The 21,177-nt window shown below is 45.9% G+C and overlaps 2 protein-coding genes across 7 annotated transcripts in view; one reads left to right on the top strand and one right to left on the bottom strand.

Annotated features, from left to right (window-relative positions):
- LOC140720313 (NACHT, LRR and PYD domains-containing protein 3-like) overlaps nucleotides 1-21,177 on the bottom strand; it is a 343,837-nt gene that overhangs the window by 264,709 nt on the left and 57,951 nt on the right. The gene's annotated exons all lie outside the window — the stretch shown is intronic.
- LOC140720355 (NACHT, LRR and PYD domains-containing protein 3-like) overlaps nucleotides 1-21,177 on the top strand; it is a 30,851-nt gene that overhangs the window by 4,757 nt on the left and 4,917 nt on the right. For 2 of the 6 annotated variants that reach the window (XM_073035220.1, XM_073035219.1), the window contains exons 2-8: nucleotides 2,915-3,007; nucleotides 3,935-4,101; nucleotides 9,115-9,286; nucleotides 9,386-9,436; nucleotides 15,888-17,625; nucleotides 18,658-18,744; nucleotides 18,900-19,070. In XM_073035220.1, the coding sequence (XP_072891321.1) occupies nucleotides 2,947-3,007; nucleotides 3,935-4,101; nucleotides 9,115-9,286; nucleotides 9,386-9,436; nucleotides 15,888-17,625; nucleotides 18,658-18,744; nucleotides 18,900-19,070 (2,447 nt within the window). In that variant the 5' untranslated portion in view covers nucleotides 2,915-2,946. The other 4 variants (XM_073035221.1, XM_073035224.1, XM_073035223.1 and 1 more) reach the window with 4 other exon arrangements.

Raw genomic sequence — 21,177 nt, 5'->3', positions numbered from 1 at the left:
GGTTAAACAGAGTAATCGCACCCTCGGGAGACTCCTCCACGTGTATGAGTAGTTTCATCTACCCCGTTCAGACAGGACAGTGAGATCCAGATCTCACGTCCTCTCGGGGGCTGGGAAGTTAAATTCCATCTTCTTTCCATTGCTACGACTTGCCGAAATGCTGACAGTGTTTCCCGATGTCTGGCCCTATTAATGCGAGAGTTAAGTCTTGTTCATGTTTGCCCAGCCTGTATCCCAATGCCGCAATGATATATTTCAGCAATCTCTCTTCTAAACTTTGTCTTCCTTGTGAAGTTTTGTATTGCACCTTTCTATTTGTTTGTTTGTTTGCTTATTTGTTTGTTTATTTATTTATTTAGTTAGCTAGTTAGTTAATTAGTTAGTTATTGTTCACTAGGAATACCAAAGGTGTAGATGGACACAACACGTGGCAGGGTAAAAGCAACCATTTCAATTTTTGATTCACCGTTACAAAATGGCTGCAGTGTTAATCTTTGTCATAATGGAACTCATAGCATCTGATGTTGAGTTTATTATTTCCTTTTTCGGTTATTTTCTGTGAGCCACTTCCTCTGTTTCCAGGGTAACGGCCCGTCAGAGCTGCAGCAAGTGTTGCAGTTTTTATCGCTCTGTGGTCACCGCCTCTCAGCGTAGAGACAGTGGCCTCGGGAGCAAATGTAACAGAGTGATAGTGGGAGGAAAGGATGCTGTGAGCATTGACTGTGTGGGATGTGTTACACCAGGGTCAGAATGAACTCAGAACTAACAAATTGTTTGGGGTGGGGTGGCATTTACAGTCTAGGGTGGCAATCAGTTTCTATCTGTGCGTTAAAATGAAGATGGCAAAAATACAACAGTTGCAGGAAATTTAAAGTAAGGAGGTGAAAATACTGGAGACGCTCAGCAGATCGGCAGCATCTTGGACAGTCTCAGTTCTGGAACTGGGTCTTCCACCATTTGTCCTTTCAGAGATGTAGTCTGATGTACTGAGCTCCCAGCATTTTCTACTTTATAATTTTACATATTGTTCCTGCTACACTGCAGGAAACATGGCAGCCAGCTGTGCTGGGCAAGATCCCACACAGCAGGAAGATTGTGATCAAATGTGCTCGGTTTAGCTGCTGGGATCAGGCTGAAGTGTATCCGCATCCTCTATACAGACCGGGGAAACGGCCTGAGCACCGGCCCCGGCAGAGGGTCATTAGCTTCCAATTCCACCTTAGTTTGTGAATCCGAAATGTCAGGAACATCACTGCAAATTGCCAGCTCCACAGCGGCTTTGTATGGGTGATAATATTGTGCTGATGACACTGAGGATATGGAACTGACAGTATATGGGCTTCAGTCCAGGTTGGTAATTCTACAGCTGGGATCGGAATTTCCTCAGTCTGCAGTGAAGCTGAAATCCCGGGCGGTTGGACATTGCTTATAGGGAATTTGCTGTCTGCACCACCCAGTGGGACATCATGTCTGACAAGTATTCTGGAGATTTTTGAAGAGCTAACTATGAAGATAGATGAAATAGGGCAGTGATGTTGTTCATCTGAACTTTGGTAAATTCTGTAACAAGATCCCGCATGGCAGCTGATCGGGAAGGTTCGGTCACGTGGGATTCACGGGGGGCTGGCGAGGTGGATTCACTCCGGGTTCAATTACAGGATGCAGAGGGTCATGACTGAAGATGGATTTAGCGAATGGAGGCCTGTGACGAGCGGGATGTGTCTGTCAGTGTCGAGACCTCTATAAATCATTATTCATGCCATTGTTTTATATATGAATGTACATGGCACAGTTAGCAAGTTTAAAACTAAATTTGGGAGTCTGGTTGATATTGCAACAGGTTATAATGAATTTCAAAGACATCTTGGTTAGTTATGAATATGGTCTGAGAAATGGCGAATGGTTTTCAACGAACAAGTGAGAGATGGTGAATTTGGACAGTCAGACCAGCTGGGACTGGTATAGTGAATGAGAGGGCACGAAGTGTTGTGGAACACATTGAGAAACAAAAAAAGTCATTAACACGCAACACAGACTACAATGCAGATGGGGAACAGATACATGACTCCTATACAAAGGCTGAGGTCTGATACAGGGTTTTCCGCCTGAAATATTAACATACTCTCTGTCTTGTTGAGTAATTCCAGGAGTTTTGTTTTATTTTTGTTAAAGATGCTTTGGCAACTTGCTGTTTTGTATGTCTGGCGCGACTGCGTTGTGGTTAACAAGTTGCGATGTAACAATCTGGTGACAGCCAGGTAAATGTTCAAATGACTAGGGTTTAGGGGCTAATAATAATCTTATAATCCTGCTGGAAAAATGTAGAGTTTCAGAACATGATATGCTGCTATGGGTGGGATTGCATTGTTCAGGATGTCATAGTGTTTCTCTATAGACTCAAACCAAACATTGGCATAGGTGTCAATGCCAGGTGATGTTAAACTGAAAGGAGACGGTAAGAATCAGGCGTGACTGAGAAATCTGTTTTATTTAGTGACGAGAAGAATAGATGTCTCGTTGGTAAGCGGAAATGTTTCACCCACACTGTTATGACAGTTGTCCATTACTCACCATAGCGCCACCAGTGGTAGGAGGACCAAAGCAGTGGGTGCTGTCTGCTCAACCAGCCTTGCCATTCCATTGACACATCACTCCCGGTCCAGGAGTATATGCCTGCAATATAGCGAGTAGATACCTTGCAGAATACTGGTACAGTGTATAATCTATGGACAGAGTGGAAATGGACATTGTGTGACTCTGGGTGGATGGACGCAGGTGGACCAGGCCATGTCAAGTCTTCAGTGGACAGGCCCAAGATATTTGGAAGTGTTTGCCTCAGTTTAAAAACAAAACAGTGTTATCCTTTACACCCCAATTAATTTTTCACCCTCCTGTTAATTCTGTTTTGTTACAGAGCAGCAAAAACTGATCACAACCGTCCTCAAAATGGCTGAAGGTTCAAGCACGGGAAGAATTCCAGTGACGTCAACATCGGGAAAGAACACGTGTATGTTGGCGAAGCATTTTAATTTATAAATACTCTACTGATTCTGCATCTGGGTTTAATTCAATATCGGCAATTCACAAAATATTTGTGAGAACTGAGCAGAGAGATGAGAGAGAGTTAACATCTCTGGGGGAAACACAGTCACACGTGGAAGGAGTACAGTTACCGTCTGCTCATGCTCCTCTAACAGATTGTGATGCACATTAAAATAGCGAATTACTCCAGAAGACAAGGCATTCTGCAGATGCTGAAAGTTTTGGGCAAAACAATGACACGGAAAATATTGGCAGAACTCAGCAGGTCAGGCAGCATCCATGGACAGGAATAAGCATTTGAAGTTTCAGATCAGAACCACAAGGAACAGAAAGTAATGTGGCAATATCTAGAATTTCTGTCCCCGCATTTCCATTCTGATGAAGGTCCTTGGCCCGAAACGTTGATTGTTTATTCTCCTCCATAGATGCTGCCTGTCCTGCTGAGTACCTCCTGCATTTTGTGAGATATTCCGGAGATTTGCTGACGAAGGGGTTGACCAGGCAGGCAGACGGTAACCCAGAGCAAAGCAGCGGTGATGGGCAGTACCAGGAGAGTGATGGTGATGGTTACTATAATCTCAGCAATAAACAGATTGCTTTCCAGACAAACAGCATACTCCTGGGAAACAAAAAATAACCTTTAACAGATGGAACTATACTCCCTTCCCTACCCTCCCCGATCGGCGCCCCATCTGCCCAGGCCGCATACATGCTCACCCATCCCGAGTCCCACGCCTGTCTCTTCCCCAACCCCTCCCCCTGCCACCCTCGCCATATAAATCTCGGATTATGCTCCATGACCTCGTGCACCATCTTTAGTTTCCTGAGAGAAAGTTGCTGTCCAATGGAACGTTGGTCATTTCTTTAATTTTTATCCCATTTTCTTTCACAGGTCCGAGCTCAGTGATCACCGAGCTCCTGGCAAGCTGGAATGATTTCCAGCTCCTGCAGTTGACGGACTTCTACCGGGACAGGCTGGAGCAGGCGATGGAAGGAGGGGTGCACGGAGTGAGCCTGGCGTTAACGGCCGAGAATCAGTTCAGCGGAGAGGAACACCGGGTGAGTAGGAGGGAGAATGGGTTTGAATTTTCACACATCACCGGACTGATGGGTGTCAGAACTCTGACTCATCAGATAATAAAACAGATAATTGAACAACTGGGAAATAAAAACTGTAATTGCAATCTGAAAAATGTGAATCTGAACCAGTGATAGAAAGGAGTGAAAAGACCCCGCGGACTGGTGGGTGGCTGCTCAATGTTCAGAGTGAGTTGAGGAACTAACAGTTCTATGGGCTTACAGCATTAAATGGAAATATAGCAGGAGGTTTCCGTTTGGGAAGACCGTGCAGCGTGATGGCAGGATGTCGGTGAGAACGGGGGCATCAGCAGTGAATGCGACAGGAGCTCGAGTGTGTTCTGTTCTGGGTGGAGATGATTTTGTAACTGCAGACAGCGTGGATCAGGGAATACTGCCATTTTGCAATGTGTAATAATTGAATAAACCTCCACTGGAAAAGGCAGATCAGGTGTCAGCCGGTAATCCTCTGTCATGTTGGGCAATGGTGGATTAAGGAGATGAATCACATCATATTTGTGGTGGCGTGTTGGGGAGGAAGCATTAAGAAGAGGGACGCCTCACGTCTTAATAAGCTGGTAAGGAAGGCGGGCTCTGTCGCGGGCAAAGTAATGGAGAGTTTAACATCGGTAGCTGAGCGAAGGGCGCTGAGTAGGCTACGGTCAATTATGGAAAACCCTGAACATCCTCTACATAGCACCATCCAGAGACAGAGAAGCAGTTTCAGCGACAGGTTACTATCGATGCAATGCTCCTCAGACAGGATGAAGAGGTCAATACTCCCCAATGCCATTAGGCTTTACAATTCAACCGCCAGGACTTAAGAACTTTTTTAAAGCTATTATTAATGCTTTTTGAGATAGTGATTTAGATGCATATCATATTTTTACTGAGTTAAGTATTGTATGTAATTAGTTTTGCTACAACAAGTGTATGGGACATTGGAAAAAAGGTTGAATTTCCCCATGGGGATGAATAAAGTATCTATCTATCTATCTTTTCTGTAACTTCCCTGAGGCTGTTCACTCTGTTATAAAAACCTGCCTGTTTTATTTCTTCATCTGTGATCATTTTTTATCTGATTTCTGTTTTACACTGTCAAATCTGGTGAGCAATTATTTATGGATTTCGAGCCACGTCAATGAAGCCGTCACAGACCAGCCAGGATCCCATTGACTGGTGGAACAGTCTCACGGTGAATGTCCCTCCATGTGCTTTGCACTCAGAATGTACAGTCCATTAAGTATACCGTTTTGGATACTGTTGGTGGGGAAGACCTGTCTGGGACAAGTTGCACTGGTTGCGTCTCTGGCACTGCAAATGGACCCTCAGCTCAGAAGGGAATGAGGGAAAAGAGGAGAGCAGTAGTGATAGGGGATTCGATAGTTAGGGTTACAGATAAGAGGTTCTGTGGAAGAGATCGAAAATGCAGGATTGTCTGTTGCCTCCCTGGTGCCAGGGTCCACGATACCTCGGATCGAGTTCTCGGTATTCTCAAGAGGGAGGATTCTCAGGAGCTGGATGTCATGGCCCGTGTAGGGACCAATGACGTGAGTAGGAAGAATGAGGAGGTCCAGAAAGGTGAGTTTATGGAGCTAGGTGCCAAGTTAAAGGACAGGACCTCCAGGATAGCAATCTCAGGATTGCTACCAGTGCCACGGGCAGGTGGTTTAGAGATAGTAAGATAGTGCAGATCAACATGTGGCTGAAGACATAGTGTAGGAGATAGGGCTTCAGATTTATAGATAATTAGGCAGTTTTCCAGGGAAGGTGGGAACTGTTCTGGTGGGACACGTTTACATCTGAATTGGAGGGGGACAAATATTCTTGTAGGTAGGTTTGCTAGAGAGGCTCTAGTGGGTTTAAACTAGTTATGAGGGGGAGGGGAACTGGAGTGTAGGAACAGACGTATGGGAGAAGGAAGAAAAAGAAGACTGTAAAGTTCTTAGTGCTGTTAGAGATAAACACAGAGGAAGAGGTGGAGAATTTCTGAAATGCATTTATTTTAATGCTTGGAGCATTGTAAGAAAGGTGAATGAGCTTAGAGCATGGATTGATACCTGGAAATATGATGTTGTAGCTATTAGTGAAAAATGGCTGCAGGAGGGGTATGATTGGCAACTAAATATTCCTGGATTTCGTTGCTTCAAGTGTGATAGAATGGGAGGGACAAGACGGAGAGCTGTTGTGTTGCTTGTCAGAGAAAATATTACAGTGGTGCTTTGGCAGGATAGATTAGAGGGTTTGTCTAGGGAGGCTATTTCGGTGGAATTGAGGAATGGGAAAGGTGTAGTAACACTTATTGGGGTGTATTCTAGAACACCTAATGGGGAACGAGAATTGGAGGAGCAAATTTGTAAGGAGATAGCAGATATTTGTAGTAAGCACAAGGTTGTGATTGTGGGAGATTTTAATTCTTCACACACAAACTGGGTAGCACATTCTGTAAAAGGGCTGGATGGTTTGAAGTTTGTAAAGTGTGTGCAGGATACTTTTTTTGCAGTAATACATAGAGGTACCAACAGAAAGGGCAGTGTTGGATCTCCTGTTTGGAAATGAGATAGGTCAGGTGATGGAGGTCTGCGTTGGAGAACATTTGCGGTCCGGTGATCACAATACCATTAGTTTCAATATAATTATGGAGAAGGATAGGACTGGACTCAGGGTTGAGATTTTTGATTGGAGAAATGCTAACGTTCAGCAGATTTGAAAGGATACAGAAGGAGTGGATTGGGACAATTTGTTTTACGGGAAGGATGTAATAGAGAAATGGAGGTCATTTAAAGGTGAAATTTTGAGGGTAGAGAATATTTATGTTCCTATTAGGTTGAAAGGAAAGGTTAAAAGTTTGAGAGAGCCATGATTTTCAAGGGATATTGGAAATTTGGTTAGGAAAAAGAGAGATATCTACAATAAATATAGGTAACAGGAGTAAATGACGTGCTCGCGGAATATAAAGAATGTTAGAAGAATCTTAAGAAAGAAATTAGAAAAGCTAACAGAAGATACGAGGTTGCGTTAGCAAGTAAGGTGAAAATAAATCCAAAGGGTTTCTACAGTTATATTAATAGCAATAGGATAGTGAGGGATAAAATTGGTCCCTTAGAGAATCAGAGTGGACAGCTATGTATGGAGCCAAAAGAGATGGAGGAGATTTTGAAAATTTTCTTTTCTGCAGTATTCACAAGGGAGAAGGATATTGAATTGTGTAAGATAAGGGAAACAAGTAGGGAAGTTATGAAAACTATGATGATTAATGAGGAGGAAGTACTGGTGCTTTTAAGGAGTATAAATTTGATAGATCTCCAGATCCTGACAGGATATTCCCTAGGTCCTTGAGGAAAGTTACTGTAGAAATAGCAGGGGCTCCGACAGAAATATTTCAAATGGCATTAGAAACGGGGATGGTGCCAGAGGATTGCCATATTACTCATGTGGTTCCATTGTTTGAAAAGGGTTCTAAGAGTAAACCTAGCAATTATAGGCTTGTCACTTTGATGTCAGTGGTGGGTAAATTAATGGAAAGTATTCTTAGATATAGTATATATAATTATCTGGATAGACTGGGTCCGATGAGGAACAGTCAGCATGGATTTGTGCGCGGAAGGTCATGTTTGACAAATCCTATTGAATTTTTTGAAGAGGTTACGAGGAAAGTTGACGAGGGTAAGCAGTGAATGTTGTCTACATGGACTTCAGTAAGGCCTTTGACAAGGTTCCGCACGGAAGAGTAGTTCGGAAGGTTCAATCGTTAGGTATTAATATTGAAGTAGTAAAATAGATTCAACAGTGGCTGGATGGGAGATGCCAGAGAGTAGTGGTGGATAAATGTTTGTCAGGTTGGAGGCCGGTGACTAGTGGTGTGCCTCAGGGATCTGTATTGGGTCCAATGTTGTTTGTCATATACATTAATGATCTGGATGATGGGGTGGTAGATTTGATTAATAAGTATGCAGATGATACTAAGGTAGGTGGTGTTGTGGATAATGAAGTAGGTTTTCAAAGATTGCAGAGAGATTTAGGCCAGTTAGAAGAGTGGGCTGAACGATGGCAGATGGAGTTTAATGCTGATAAGTGTGAGGTGCTACATTTTGGTAGGAATAATCCAAATAGGACATACATGGTAAATGGTAGGGCATTGAAGAATGCAGTGGAACAGAGTGATCTAGGAATAATGGTGCATAGTTCCCTAAAGGTGGAATCTCATGTGGATAGGGTTTTGAAGAAAACTTTTGGTATGCGGGCCTTCATAAATCAGAGCATTGTGTATAGGAGTTGGGATGTAATGTTAAAATTGTACAAGGCGTTGGAAAGGCCGAATTTGTAGTATTATGTACAGTTCTGGTCACCGAATTATAGGAAAGATGTCAACAAAATAGAGAGAGTACAAAGGAGATTTACTAGAATGTTACCTGGGTTTCAGCACCTAAGTTACAGAGAAAGGTTGAACAAGTTTGGTCTTTATTCTTTGGAGCATAGAAGGTTGAGGGAGTTCTTGATAGAGGTGTTTAAAATTATGACGGGGATAGATAGAGTTGATGTGGATAGGCTTTCTCCATTTAGAGTAGGGGAGATTCAAACAAGAGGACATGATTTGAGAGTTAGCGGACAAAAGCTTAAGGGTAACAGGAGAGGGAATTTCTTTACTCAGAGAGTGGTAGCTGTGTGGAATGAGCTTCCAGTAGAAGTGGTAGAGGCAGGTTTGGTATTGTCATTTAAAGAGAAATTGGATTGGGATCTGGACAGTAAAGGAATGGAGGGTTATGGGCTGATTGCGGGCCAGTGGGACTAGGTGAGAGTAAGCATTCGGCACGGACTAGAAGGGCCGAAATAGCCTGTTTCTGTACTTTAATTGTTATATGGTTATATGTCCAGACAGGATCAGCACCCGTCCGGGTGACTGCTCAGTGTGATCCCATTACAGAGCACATCATTTACTGCTCATTCTCTGTGTGAATCTGCAGTCCCCAATATGTTCACCATTACTCTTCACAGAAAATCTCTGATCTAGCTGATAAGGGAGAGCGAGCGGACAGTTCTAAACTCGTCCTGAGCCTGGTGATGGAGAAAGGCTCCCGCGCCCGGAGGGTGATGTGGGAAACCTTCGTGAAAATGCGGATTGGTGTCAAAAAGTTGGACAAAATACTGAAAGAAATACAAGAACATGGTGAGATAATATCAGAGATTATTTTAATTATGGATTCAAACATTACAGACTTATAACTTGAGGAATTGAAATTTCTCAAATTATTTTAAATCCGAACAGGTTGTGTTCCGGTCCATCGACCCGTACCGGAGATTCCCAGTGAGCTGAAAGGTAAATGAAGAAACCGCTGTTTCCACCGAAGGTTGATATTATGTAGGGCCATGTCGTTGTTGAGCCGCGGGGACTTGATCAGGTAAATGTTCCACCGTGACACAGAGTACAGTGAGACACAGGGAAAAGTATTTTGTTGGAGGGAAAGATTTCACAGGGCAGCATGAGGAACAACGCAGAGAGATGGGGGCTTTGCTGAAAGAGATCAATCCTCTCTGGGTCCCGCAACTAAAGATGGAAAAGTGGGCAATCTGAGGAGCGAAACTATGGGAAATGTCTTACTCAGAAAGGTGAAATCATTTCCCTACAACCACTCAGCACCCGGTACAGCACTCATCCTAAATCACTTTTCTAAATTCCCTCAGATCCTACAGGTCATCATGTTTGGAACCGGGAGTCCATTAAAGTTCTCGTCACAGAATAACAATAATAATTTAATGAGAAAAGCAAGCAACTAGTCTGTTCAAACCCAAGACAGCATATGAAAACAACTATATTCACATCTGCACCCCCTTACTGCAAACACTGTGAGACCCCTCAAAACGCTGGCTAGTTCCAAACACACTGTGAGACCCCACACACACCTGCAGGGTCACGACACACTGTGAGACCCCACACAGCCCAGATAACGTGCTGACACACTGTGAGACCCCACACACCCCTGACAGGGTCCTGACACACTGTGAGCCACACACACCCCGGAAGGGTCCCGACACCCAGTGAGACCCCACACACCCATGACTACGTCCTGACACACCGGGAGACCCCATGCACCCCTGGCAGGGTCCTGATACACTTTGAGACCCCACACACACCTGGTAGGGTCCCGAAACACTGTGAGACCCCACACATCCCTCCCAGGGTCCCGACACACTATGAGACCGCACAGACCACTGAAAGGATCCTGACACACTGCAAGATTCCACACACCCCTGGCAGGGTCCTTCAGACTGTGAGACCCCACACACACACCTGTTAGGATCCTGACCCCCTGTGAGTCTCCACACACCGCTGGCAGGGTCCTGTCAGTCTGTGGGACCCCCCACACACCTGTTAGGGTCGTGGCACATGGTGACACCCCACAAACCCCTGACAGGGTCCGCCTACCCTGTGAGACCCCACACACCAATGACAGGGCCCTATTACACTGTGAAACCCCATACACCCCTGTAAGGGTCCTGCGACACTGAGACTCCACAAGCCCCTGGCAGCGTCATGACACACTGTGAGAGCCCACGCACCCCTGGAAGGGTCATGACACACAGTGAGAACCCACACATCCCTGTCAGGGTCCTGACATACTAAAGATCCCACACAACCATGTAGGGTCCCGACAAACTGTGAGACCCTTCACACCCCTGTTAAGGTTCTGGCGCACCGTCAGACCCCACACACCCCAGACATGGACCTGAAACACTGTGAGACCCTACACACACCTGACAGTGTACTGACACACTGTGTGGCACCACACGTTCCCGGCAGTTTACTGACACACTGTGAGGTTCCCATAAGTCCCTGGCAGAAGACACATTGCGAGACACCTCACACCCCTGACAGGATTCGAACACATTTGAGATACCACACACCCCAACCACCCACCCACAGTGCACGTGCCGATCAGCAAAGCTACTTCTTTGTATGTTGAATCAGTCACAGTGGGAGGAGAGGTGGAGCTGTGATTCCCCGACCTGTTCCTTTGACAGAATGCCCACCACCCTCTTCTCTGTCTCCATACGCCACATCAACACTGGGGATTAAAAGTTTCTTCCACAGGAAAAAATGACAGCTGTGACAGTAGTGGGAGATTGTTCGGTACGGGACAGTCGGGGGTCAGTAAACTACCAGGGAAATACTCACCTTCACAGCACAGTTAATGTGGAAGTGTGATGATCTGGTGTTTATCAGGAACAGGCCTCTCTGTCCAGTCAGGGGTCTGATAATGAAATTTACTTTACTGTATGGGCATCCATTTATGAATCCAATTAATTAAAAAGAGGTTTAAAATTTTAAAAGGTTTAAAAGGGGTTTAAAAAGAGGCCCACTTTTAGGAGCAGACAGCGTCGGTGCGGGCAGCGGAGTGCACGGGAGCTGGGCTTTGGCTCAGCGGGCTTCGGCGCAAGGGGACTTCGGTGAGAGGAAATCAGTGAGCCTGAGTACGTGCTTGCTGAGGTAAAAGGGTAAGGTCAGTCGGTAGTTTTGTCATTTATTCTGACTAATCTGGGATCAGGTAATGGGGGAGACAGTTGGAGCAGTGGTGTGCTCCGTATGCAGTATGTGGGAGGTCAGGGTCAACACAGTTGTCCCTGATGACCACACCTGCAAAAGGTGCATCCAGCTGCAGCTCCTATCAGACCGAGTTAGGGAATTGGAGCAGGAGCTGGATGAACTACGGATCATTCGGGAGGCAGAGGCAGAGATAGATAAGAGTTATCGGGAAAAGACAGGAGGTAGGCAAATGGGTGACAGTCAAGAGAGGCAGGGGGATCAGACAGAGAGAGCAGAGCACCCCTGTGGCCGTTCCCATCAACAATAAGTATACCGTTTTGGATACTGTTGGTGGGGATGACCTACCAGGAACAAGTTGCAGTGGTCCTGTCTCTGGCACTGAGGTTGGACCCTCGACTAGGAAGGGGAGGAGGGAAGAGAAGAGAGCTGTAGTGATAGGGGATTCTATAGTCAGGGGGGCGGATAGGAGATTTTGTGGGGAAGATCGGGAGTCTCAGATGGTATGTTGCTTCCCTGGTGCCGGGGTCTGAGACATCTCAGATCGGGTGCAGGTTATTCTAGAGAGGGAGGGCAAGAATCCAGATGTCGTGGTCCATGTAGGGACCAATGACGTGGGTAGGATGAGTGAGGGGGTCGTGCGTAGGGAGTTCAGGGAGTTAGGTGCGAAGTTGAAGATCAGGACCCCCAGGGTAACAATCTCAGGATTGTTACCTGTGCCACGTGCGAGTGAGGCAAAGAACAGAAGGATTATACAGATGAATACGTGGCTGAAAGGATGGTGCAGGAGGGAGGGCTTCAGGTTTTTAGATAATTGGGCTTTGTTCCAGGGAAGGTGGGATCTGTTCCGAAGGGACAGTTTACACCTGAACTGAAGCGGTAGTAACATTCTTGCAGGGAAGTTTGCTAGTGCTTCCTGGGGGGGAGGGGGCGGTTAAACTAAATTTGCAGGGGACGGGGATCCAGAATGTGAGAGAGGATAGCGAGAGGAAGAATAAAGGACAGGTGGGGACTACACGGTTCCGGAATATTAAGTGTGTAGTACAGAAAGGTGAGGCGGAACAAGTGATAAGGAGGACACATGTACAGAGGGATGGTCTGACGGAACATGGAGTTAAATGTACAGAAAGAATAAGTAAATTTAGGAAGGACAACAAAATTCTAGGGGCGTATAGCCCGATAGGAGTTCGGGGAGCTGGGTTAAGCACAATAGGCAGCGATTCAAACAGAGAGAGGAGAAATGGGCTAAAAATTCTATATCTGAATGCACTAAGTGTCAGAAATAAGGCGGATGAGCTTGAAGCTCAGGTGCGAATGGGTAACTATGATGTTGTTGGGATAACGGAGACATGGCTGCAGGGAGATCAGACCTGGGAAATGAATGTACAAGGGTATCGGTGCTATCGTAGGGACAGAAATGTGGGCAGAGGGGGTGGGGTGGCCCTGTTGGTGAGGAATGAGATTCAGTCCTTTGCAAGGGGGGACATAGGGTCAGGAGAAGTAGAGTCTGTGTGGATAGAACTGAGGAACAGTAAGGGCAAAAGGACCCAGATGGGTGTTGTCTACAGGCCACCAAACAGTAGCATGGGTATTGGGTGCAAGTTGAATAGGGAGTTAACATTGGCATGTGGCAAAGGTAATGTCACAGTAGTTATGGGGGATTTCAACATGCAGGTGAACTGGGAGAATCAGGTTGGTGCTGGACCCCAGGACAGGGAGTTTGTAGAGTGCCTACGGGATGCATTCTTAGAACAGCTTGTACGAGAGCCGACTAGGGACAAGGCTATTCTGCATTTAGTGTTATGTAATGAACAGAATTTGAGAAGCGATCTTGAAGTAAAGGAGCCATTAGGAGGTCGTGATCATAATATGATAAGTTTTTATCTGCAATTTGATAAGGATAAGGGCAGCTCGGAGGTGTCAGTGTTGCAGTTGAACAAAGGAGACTATGGATCCATGAGGGAGGAGCTGGCCAAAGTTAACTGGACGGATATCCCAGCAGAAAAGACAGTGGAACAGCAATGGCAGGTATTCTAGGGAATAATGCACAAGGTGCAAAATCAGTTCATCCCCTGGAGAAGGAAGGATTCAAAGGGGGGAAAGGGGCCTCAGTGGTTGACAAAGGAAGTCAGAGATTGCATAGCATTAAAAAAAGGAAGTATGACAGAGCTAAGGTGAGTTGGAGGACAGATGATTGGGAAATTTTTACGAACAACAGAACTTAACTAAAAAGGCAATACGGGGAGAAAAAAATGAGGTACGAATGCAAGCTAGCCAGGAATATAAAGGAGGATAGCAAAAGCTTTTTTAGGTATGTGAAGAGAAAGAAGATAGTTAAGAACAATGTTGGGCCCTTGAAGAATGAATTAGGTGAAATTGTTATGGGAAACAGAGAAATGGCAGAAGAATTTAATAAGTACTTTAGATCTGTCTTCACTAAGGAAGGCACTAGCAATCTTCTAGATGTATGGATGGGCCAAGGATATAGGGTAACAGAGGAAATGAAACAGATTGACATTAGGAAGGAAACGGTGATGAGTAGACTGATGGGACTGAAGGCTGACAAATCCCCAGGTCCAGATGGTCTTCATCCTAGGGTACTAAAGGAGGTGGCCCTGGAAATTGCGGATGCATTGGTAATCATTTTCCAATGTTCCTTAGATTCAGGATCAGTTCCTGAGGAGTGGAGAATGGCTAATGTTATCCCACTTTTTAAGAAAGCAGGGAGGGAGAAAACAGAGAACTATCGACCTGTCAGCCTAACATCAGTAGTGAGGAAGATGCTAGAGTCCATTATTAAAGATGAAATAGTAGCATATCTAGATAGCAGTGATAGGATTGGGCCGAGCCAGCATGGATTTACCAAGGGTAAATCATGCTTGACTAATCTATTGGAGTTTTTCGAGGATGTAACCAGGAAGTTAGACAAGGGAGATCCAATGGATGTAGTGTTCCTCGATTTTCAGAAGGCATTTGATAAAGTCCCACATAGGAGGTTGGTGGGTAAAATCAAAGCTCAGGGCATCGGGGGGAAGACATTGACATGGATAGAAAACTGGTTGGCAGATAGAAAGCAAAGGGTAGCGGTGAATGGGTGTTTCTCGGAATGGCAGGTGGTGACTAGTGGGGTGCCACAGGGCTCGGTATTGGGACCACAGCTGTTTACGATTTACGTCAACAATCTAGATGAAGGCATTGAGAATAACATTAGAAAGTTTGCTGATGATACTAAGCTGGGTGGCAGTGTGACATGTGATGAGGATGTTAGGAGAATTCAGGGTGACTTGGATAGGCTGGGTGAGTGGGCAGATACTTGGCAGATGACGTTTAATGTGAATGTGTGAGGTTATCCACTTCGGGATTAAGAACAGGAAGGCAGATTATTATCTGAACGGTGTAAAGTTAGGTAAGGGAGAAATACAAAGAGATGTAGGTGTCCTTGTTCATCAGTCACTGAGGGTGAATGAGCAAGTGCAGCAGGCAGTGAAGAAGGCTAATGGAATGTTGGCCTTTATTACAAAGGGAATTGAGTACAAGAGCAAGGAAATCCTCTTGCATTTCTACAGGGCCCTGGTGAGACCACACCTGGAGTATTGTGTACAGTTGTGGTGTCCAGGGTTAAGGAAGGACATCCTGGCTGTAGAGGAAGTGCAGCGTAGATTCACAAGGTTAATTCCTGGGATGTCTGGACTGTCTTACGCAGAGAGGTTAGAGAGACTGGGCTTGTACACGCTGGAATTAAGGAGATTGAGAGGGGATCTGATTGCAACATATAAGATTATTAAGGGATTGGACAAGATAGAGGCAGGAAATATGTTCCAGATGCTGGGAGAGTCCAGTACCAGAGGGCATGGTTTGAGAATAAGGGGTAGGTCATTTAGGGCAGAGTTAAGGAAAAACTTCTTCTCCCAGAGAGCTGTGGGGTCTGGAATGCACTGCTTCGGAAGGCAGTGGAGGCCAATTCTCTGGATGTTTTCAAGAGGGAGCTAGATAGGTATCTTATGGATAGGGGAATCAAGGGATATGGGGACAAGGAAGGAACCGGGTATTGATAGTAGATGATCAGCCATGATCTCAAAATGGCGGTGCAGGCTAGAAGGGCCGAATGGTCTACTTCTGCACCTATTGTCTATTAATACAACAGCTTTGAGCTAACTCTTGTGTGCTTAAATACTGAGTTCTGAGTTGAGGCATCTAACAGTTTGTCCACTGTCTGTTCCCATGGAAGATGTTCAACAGAAACACAAGGAGACTCTGCGGGCACAAACTGAAACACTGAGAGTGAACACGATCCTGATGAGGGAGAAGGTGAAGGTTTTCCAGCTAGTTGATCGATACGCTGAGCTCACGGTCATTTCTACTGTTCGAGATCGGACACTGGTGGAACATGAGCTGCTGGCAAGAGGCAGAGACCACGAAGAGTGGAGAGAGAAACATCTCCGCGGAAAGCTGGAAAAACTCCGGACGGATCAGTTGTTCCAGAGCAGCTTTTCCTGGAGTAAATACAAATCTGGGAGTTCAGCAGCAGTGGCCGGAGTCGCGGGAATTGGGAAAACAACAATGGTACAAAAGATTGTTTATGACTGGGCCACGGAGAAAATATACCAACAGTTTCAGTTTGTCTTCAGTTTCAAATTCCGGTATTTAAACTCCATTAACAACAGAATAAACCTGAGGGAACTGATTCTGGATCAGTATCCTTACTTTGGGAATACCCTGAGAGAGGTCTGGAAGAACCCAGAGGGATTGCTGTTTATATTCGATGGTTTGGATGAATTCAAGCACAGAATCGATTTCGCTGACAGTCGGAGAGATACAGAACCCAAGCACCAGTGCCCAGATCCCGAGTGGTGGTGTGAAGTGTCTGACATTGTGTACAGTTTAATCCAGGGCAAGCTGCTCCCGGGGTGTTCAGTGCTGGTGACAACCCGCCCCACTGCGTTACATTTATTGGAAAAGGCTGAGATCAGTGTCTGGGCTGAAATCCTGGGATTTTCTGGTGATGAACGGAAGGGATATTTCATCAGGTATTATAAAGATCAGACGGTGGCGGAAGCTGTTTTCAAACACGTGAAGGAGAACGGGATCCTGTACACCATGAGCTACAACCCCTCCTACTGCTGGATCCTCGCTCTGGCACTGGGCCCCTTCTTCACCCAAAGAGTCAGGGACCCACAGCGAATTCCCAAGACTATCACACAACTGTACTCCTACTATATTTACAACATCCTGAAAAACCACGGCCGTGAGATTGAGAACCCGCGTGATGTGTTACTCAGGGTTGGTCAGATGGCCTTCAGGGGAGTGTTTGATAAGAAGATTGTATTTACAGGAGAAGATTTGATCAACTACAATCTAAAAACTTCCCAGTTCCTGTCCGGGTTTCTGATGGAGCTTTTGGAGAGAGAGGATTCTGCCCGGAGCGTGCTGTACACATTCCCACACCTCACCATCCAAGAGTTTGTAGCTGCACTCACACAGTTCCTGAATCCACATCCTGGGGATATCCTGAAATTCCTCACTGAAGCCCACAGCACGACAGATGGCCGATTTGAGGTTTTTCTCCGTTTTGTTGCTGGTCTCTCCTCCCCAATGACAGCTCGGGGCCTGGAGGAGTTTCTGGGTCCATTTCCTCATCAAACGACCTGCCGGGTGATTGACTGGGTGAAGGAGGAGGTTAAACGCCAGAGTGGAAACACATGGAGAGAAGCTGGTAAAAGGAGCCTCCTGAACACATTGCACTACCTGTTTGAGTCTCAGAATCGTGGACTGGCTCAGGCCGCACTGGGATCTGTGCAAACACTTTCATTCAGTGGAATCATACTGACCCCGATTGATTGCGCGGTCCTGTCTCATGTCATCGGACTCTGTGATACAATAAAACACCTCGACCTGGAGAGATGCCGCATTCAGTGTGAAGGAATCCAGCGGCTGGGACCCGGGCTGCACAAGTGCCAGGAGTTGAGGTAACTTGATTTATCTCTCACTCTGAACTGTGAAACTGTCCCAATGTGTTGTTTCAATGTAAAGGGATTGGGATAAAACTGATAAAGCAAATGACCAGGGGACGTAATTCCCCAAGTACGGGAAGGTTCTGTGGTTCCTTGTGAAGGGATGTTGGAGACTTCAACAGATCAGTGAACAACGGCCATTGGTTTAATGGTAGTAAATCACATGAATGGCCGTGTTTCTCGCTGCCTGTGACACATCCATTGTCAATGTTCCTTCTTATTGTTACTGACACCCAGACCAACACTGACTGCAGCAGGTGGGTCAGAGATTCACACCCTTCCCGGTGAGGGACATGAGTCCATCAGCAGACTGTCCCAGTGAGAAGGAAAGAAGTACCATTGTGAGATTGTCCTCCCTGCCCTTCCCCATGTGAGACTATCACCATCAGTCCACCTGTGTGACTGTGCTCACTACCAGATACCCAGACCACATGGGCGCATCTCCTCTCCCGATTCTGGGCCTCAGTTCAGACCCACCCCTCCCTTGCAATCTATTTCTGGTTCATCTCATCCAATTGGATTATCTTTTCCCATCGATATTCTCCTGTGGGACTTCTCATCCCCATTCCCCTTCGTTCTATGGGACCTCTCTTCCCCATCCCCTTCCTCCTGCAGGTTCTGTCTTCCTATCCCTTTTCCTCAGGAGGGGTCTCTTCCACCGTCTCCATCGACAATTCCCGATTCACAAAACTCCCACACTTTGGGACTTTCTCCCATCCTTCATCCCTGCTCCTCCCAACCCTCTCACGTCAGGAACATATTTCTAACCGTCAGGGAATGAGACTGAATATGTGGAGTTTACAGGGTCACACTGACAGTCTAAATTACTGACATTTGGTGAATCCCTTGGTGCTGGGCAGTGAGGGACATTGACAGTGATGGGAACTCAGATCAGTGATTTACTGAAGGGTTTAATATTTCCTGAAATATCCGAATGACAGAAAATCCCCCAGACCGACAGTTGTCACTTTATCTGTTTGTGTTTAGACTTGGCCGGAATGAACTAGGAGATTCAGGAGTGAAACTGTTGTCTGCGGCTCTGAGGAACCCGGAGTGTAAAATACAGAAACTGGAGTAAGTACCAGACAGTGGGAGATTGTGTTTACAGTCACTGGGTATCTGACACTGAACATTAATGTTATCAGTAATTGTGTTACTGATAAACACTGGGGATTTGTACCATCTCCTGTTTCTCTGTGTCCTTCACCCTCAGTCTCTCTCATCTCCAGGCTGATCGATGTTGGTCTCACAGATTCTAGTGGCGAGGATCTCGCCTCCGCCCTCAGTACAAACCCGTCACTGACAGAGCTGAGCCTGAGCAGTAATAAACTGGGAGATTCAGGAGTGAAACTGGTGTCTGCGGCTTTGAGGAAACCAGAGTGTAAAATACAGAAACTGGAGTAAGTACCAGACTGTGGGAGATTGTGTTTATAGTCACCGGGTGTCTGACACTGAACATTAATCTGATCAGTAGAAAAAAAAACCATAGAAAACATACAGTACAATACAAGCCCTTCGGCCCACAATGCTGTGCTGAACATGTCCCCAGCTTAGAAATACCTAGGCTTTACCCACAGCCCTCTATTTTTCTGAGCTCCTTGTAGCCATCCAGGAGTCTCCTAAAGACCCTATCGTTTCCACCTCCGCCACCGCCGGCAACCCATTCCATGCACTCAGTAGTCTCTATGTAAAAAAAAAACACACTTGCCCCTGACATCGCCTCTGTACCTACTTCCAAGCACAACAAAACTATGCCCTCTCATGCTAGCCATTTCAGCCCTGTGAAAAAGCCTCTGACTATCCACACTGTTACGTACCCCGTAACTGGGTGTCTAACCAGCAAAGATAGAAGAATCCGTTAGAGTCTGGTGGTACTATTTTTATAAGTGTTTATTAGTAAAATAAGCAAATCAATACCAACAATGCCAATATATAGATAACGCAAGTTAGCAATAATAAACCTAAAAGTGTAGGAATAATAATAAACAATAATAAACAAGCTCTATCGATGTCTAGGGGTAAATGTATTGTCATAGAAAAATATAAAGTTCAGTTCAGTTCATGCGTGTTGAGGTAGATATTGGTTGTTGTGTTGTAATCGTTGGAGAGAGAGAGAGAGAGAGAGAGAGAGAGAGAGAGAGAGAGAGAAAAGTAACAGCTACAGTCAGACAAACCTTCCTTTGCGTTCTTGATCCGTCGTGATGTTGTTGTGGCCATTCAGTTATGACCCCTCTGTCCTTCAGCTAGACCGTTCTTCTGTGGTGGACTCGTCACTCTGGCATGAGTGGACACACATGTCCCCACCGGCCCTGCTATAACACTGTGAGTTTTACTGACTGACCTCCTGGCTCAGTGTCTGAAGCCCCACACCTTCCGTGGGTTCCAACACTCAATCAGTGTTCACTGGTGTGTCTCCTGGTGTGTCTGAGGGGGGCCTCCCCAGACCTGACTTTTATCCTCACTCACTGTTGTCTCAGTTATCAATCAATTTTGAGTGACTGTTTCCATCAAACCAGCCCACTCCGGCTGTCCACTGAGGAATGTTAATGTGCAGTATGGTAGAAGACAAATAACCCTCTCAGAAGTCATAATACGGTGAATCAACAAGTCTCGCTCCCCTCACTTATCTCTCTCTCTTATCTGTAGCAGATGTTCCAGCATGTTTTCATTTCATCTCTCTCTCTCATGAGTAGCATGGCAACAGTGACGGTTTGCGATTCTCCCGGGGGGCGGGGGGCGGGTGCATGGGCACCTCTGCACCCTTCTGCCCATCAGAACTCTTCATTCTTCATAACAACACAATCAATGTCTCGCATCATCTTATCCACCTCCATCAGGTCAACTCTCATCCTCCATCATTCCAAGAGAAAAGGCCGAGTTCACTCAACCTATTCTCATTAGGCATGCTCCCCAATCCAGGCAACATCCTTGTAAATTTTCTCTGCACCGTTTCTATGGTTTCCATGTCCTTCCTATTGTGATTCAACCAGAACTGAGCACAGTACTCCAAGAGGGGTCTGACCAGGGTCCTATATACCTTCAACGTTACCTCTCGACTCTTAAACTCAATCCCACGACCGATGAAGGCCAATACACCATATGACTTCTTAACTACAGAGTCAACCTGCGTAGCAGCTTTGGGTGACCAATGTACTCGGACCCCAAGATCCCTCTGATCCACCACACTTCCAAGAGTCTTACCATTAATTCTATATTCCGCCGTCATATTTGACGTACCAAAATGAACCACCTCACACTTGTCTGGGTTGCGCTCTATCTGCCACTTCGCAGCCCAGTTTTGTATTCTATCAATGTCCCATTGTAACCTCTGACAGCCCTCCACTATCCATACAACCCCCAACCTTTGTGTCATCAGCAAATTTACTAACCCATCCCTCCACTTCCTCATCCGGGTCATTTATAAAAATCACAAAGAGTCGGGGACCCAGAACCGATCCTCGAGGCACACCACTGGTCACCGGCCACCATGTGGAATATGACCCGTCT

This window comes from Hemitrygon akajei, unplaced genomic scaffold (genome assembly GCF_048418815.1).
Source record: "Hemitrygon akajei unplaced genomic scaffold, sHemAka1.3 Scf000041, whole genome shotgun sequence".
Lineage (NCBI taxonomy): Eukaryota > Metazoa > Chordata > Chondrichthyes > Myliobatiformes > Dasyatidae > Hemitrygon > Hemitrygon akajei.
Note: the sequence above shows the minus strand (reverse complement) of the source record. Positions and strands in the feature narration are given on the sequence as shown.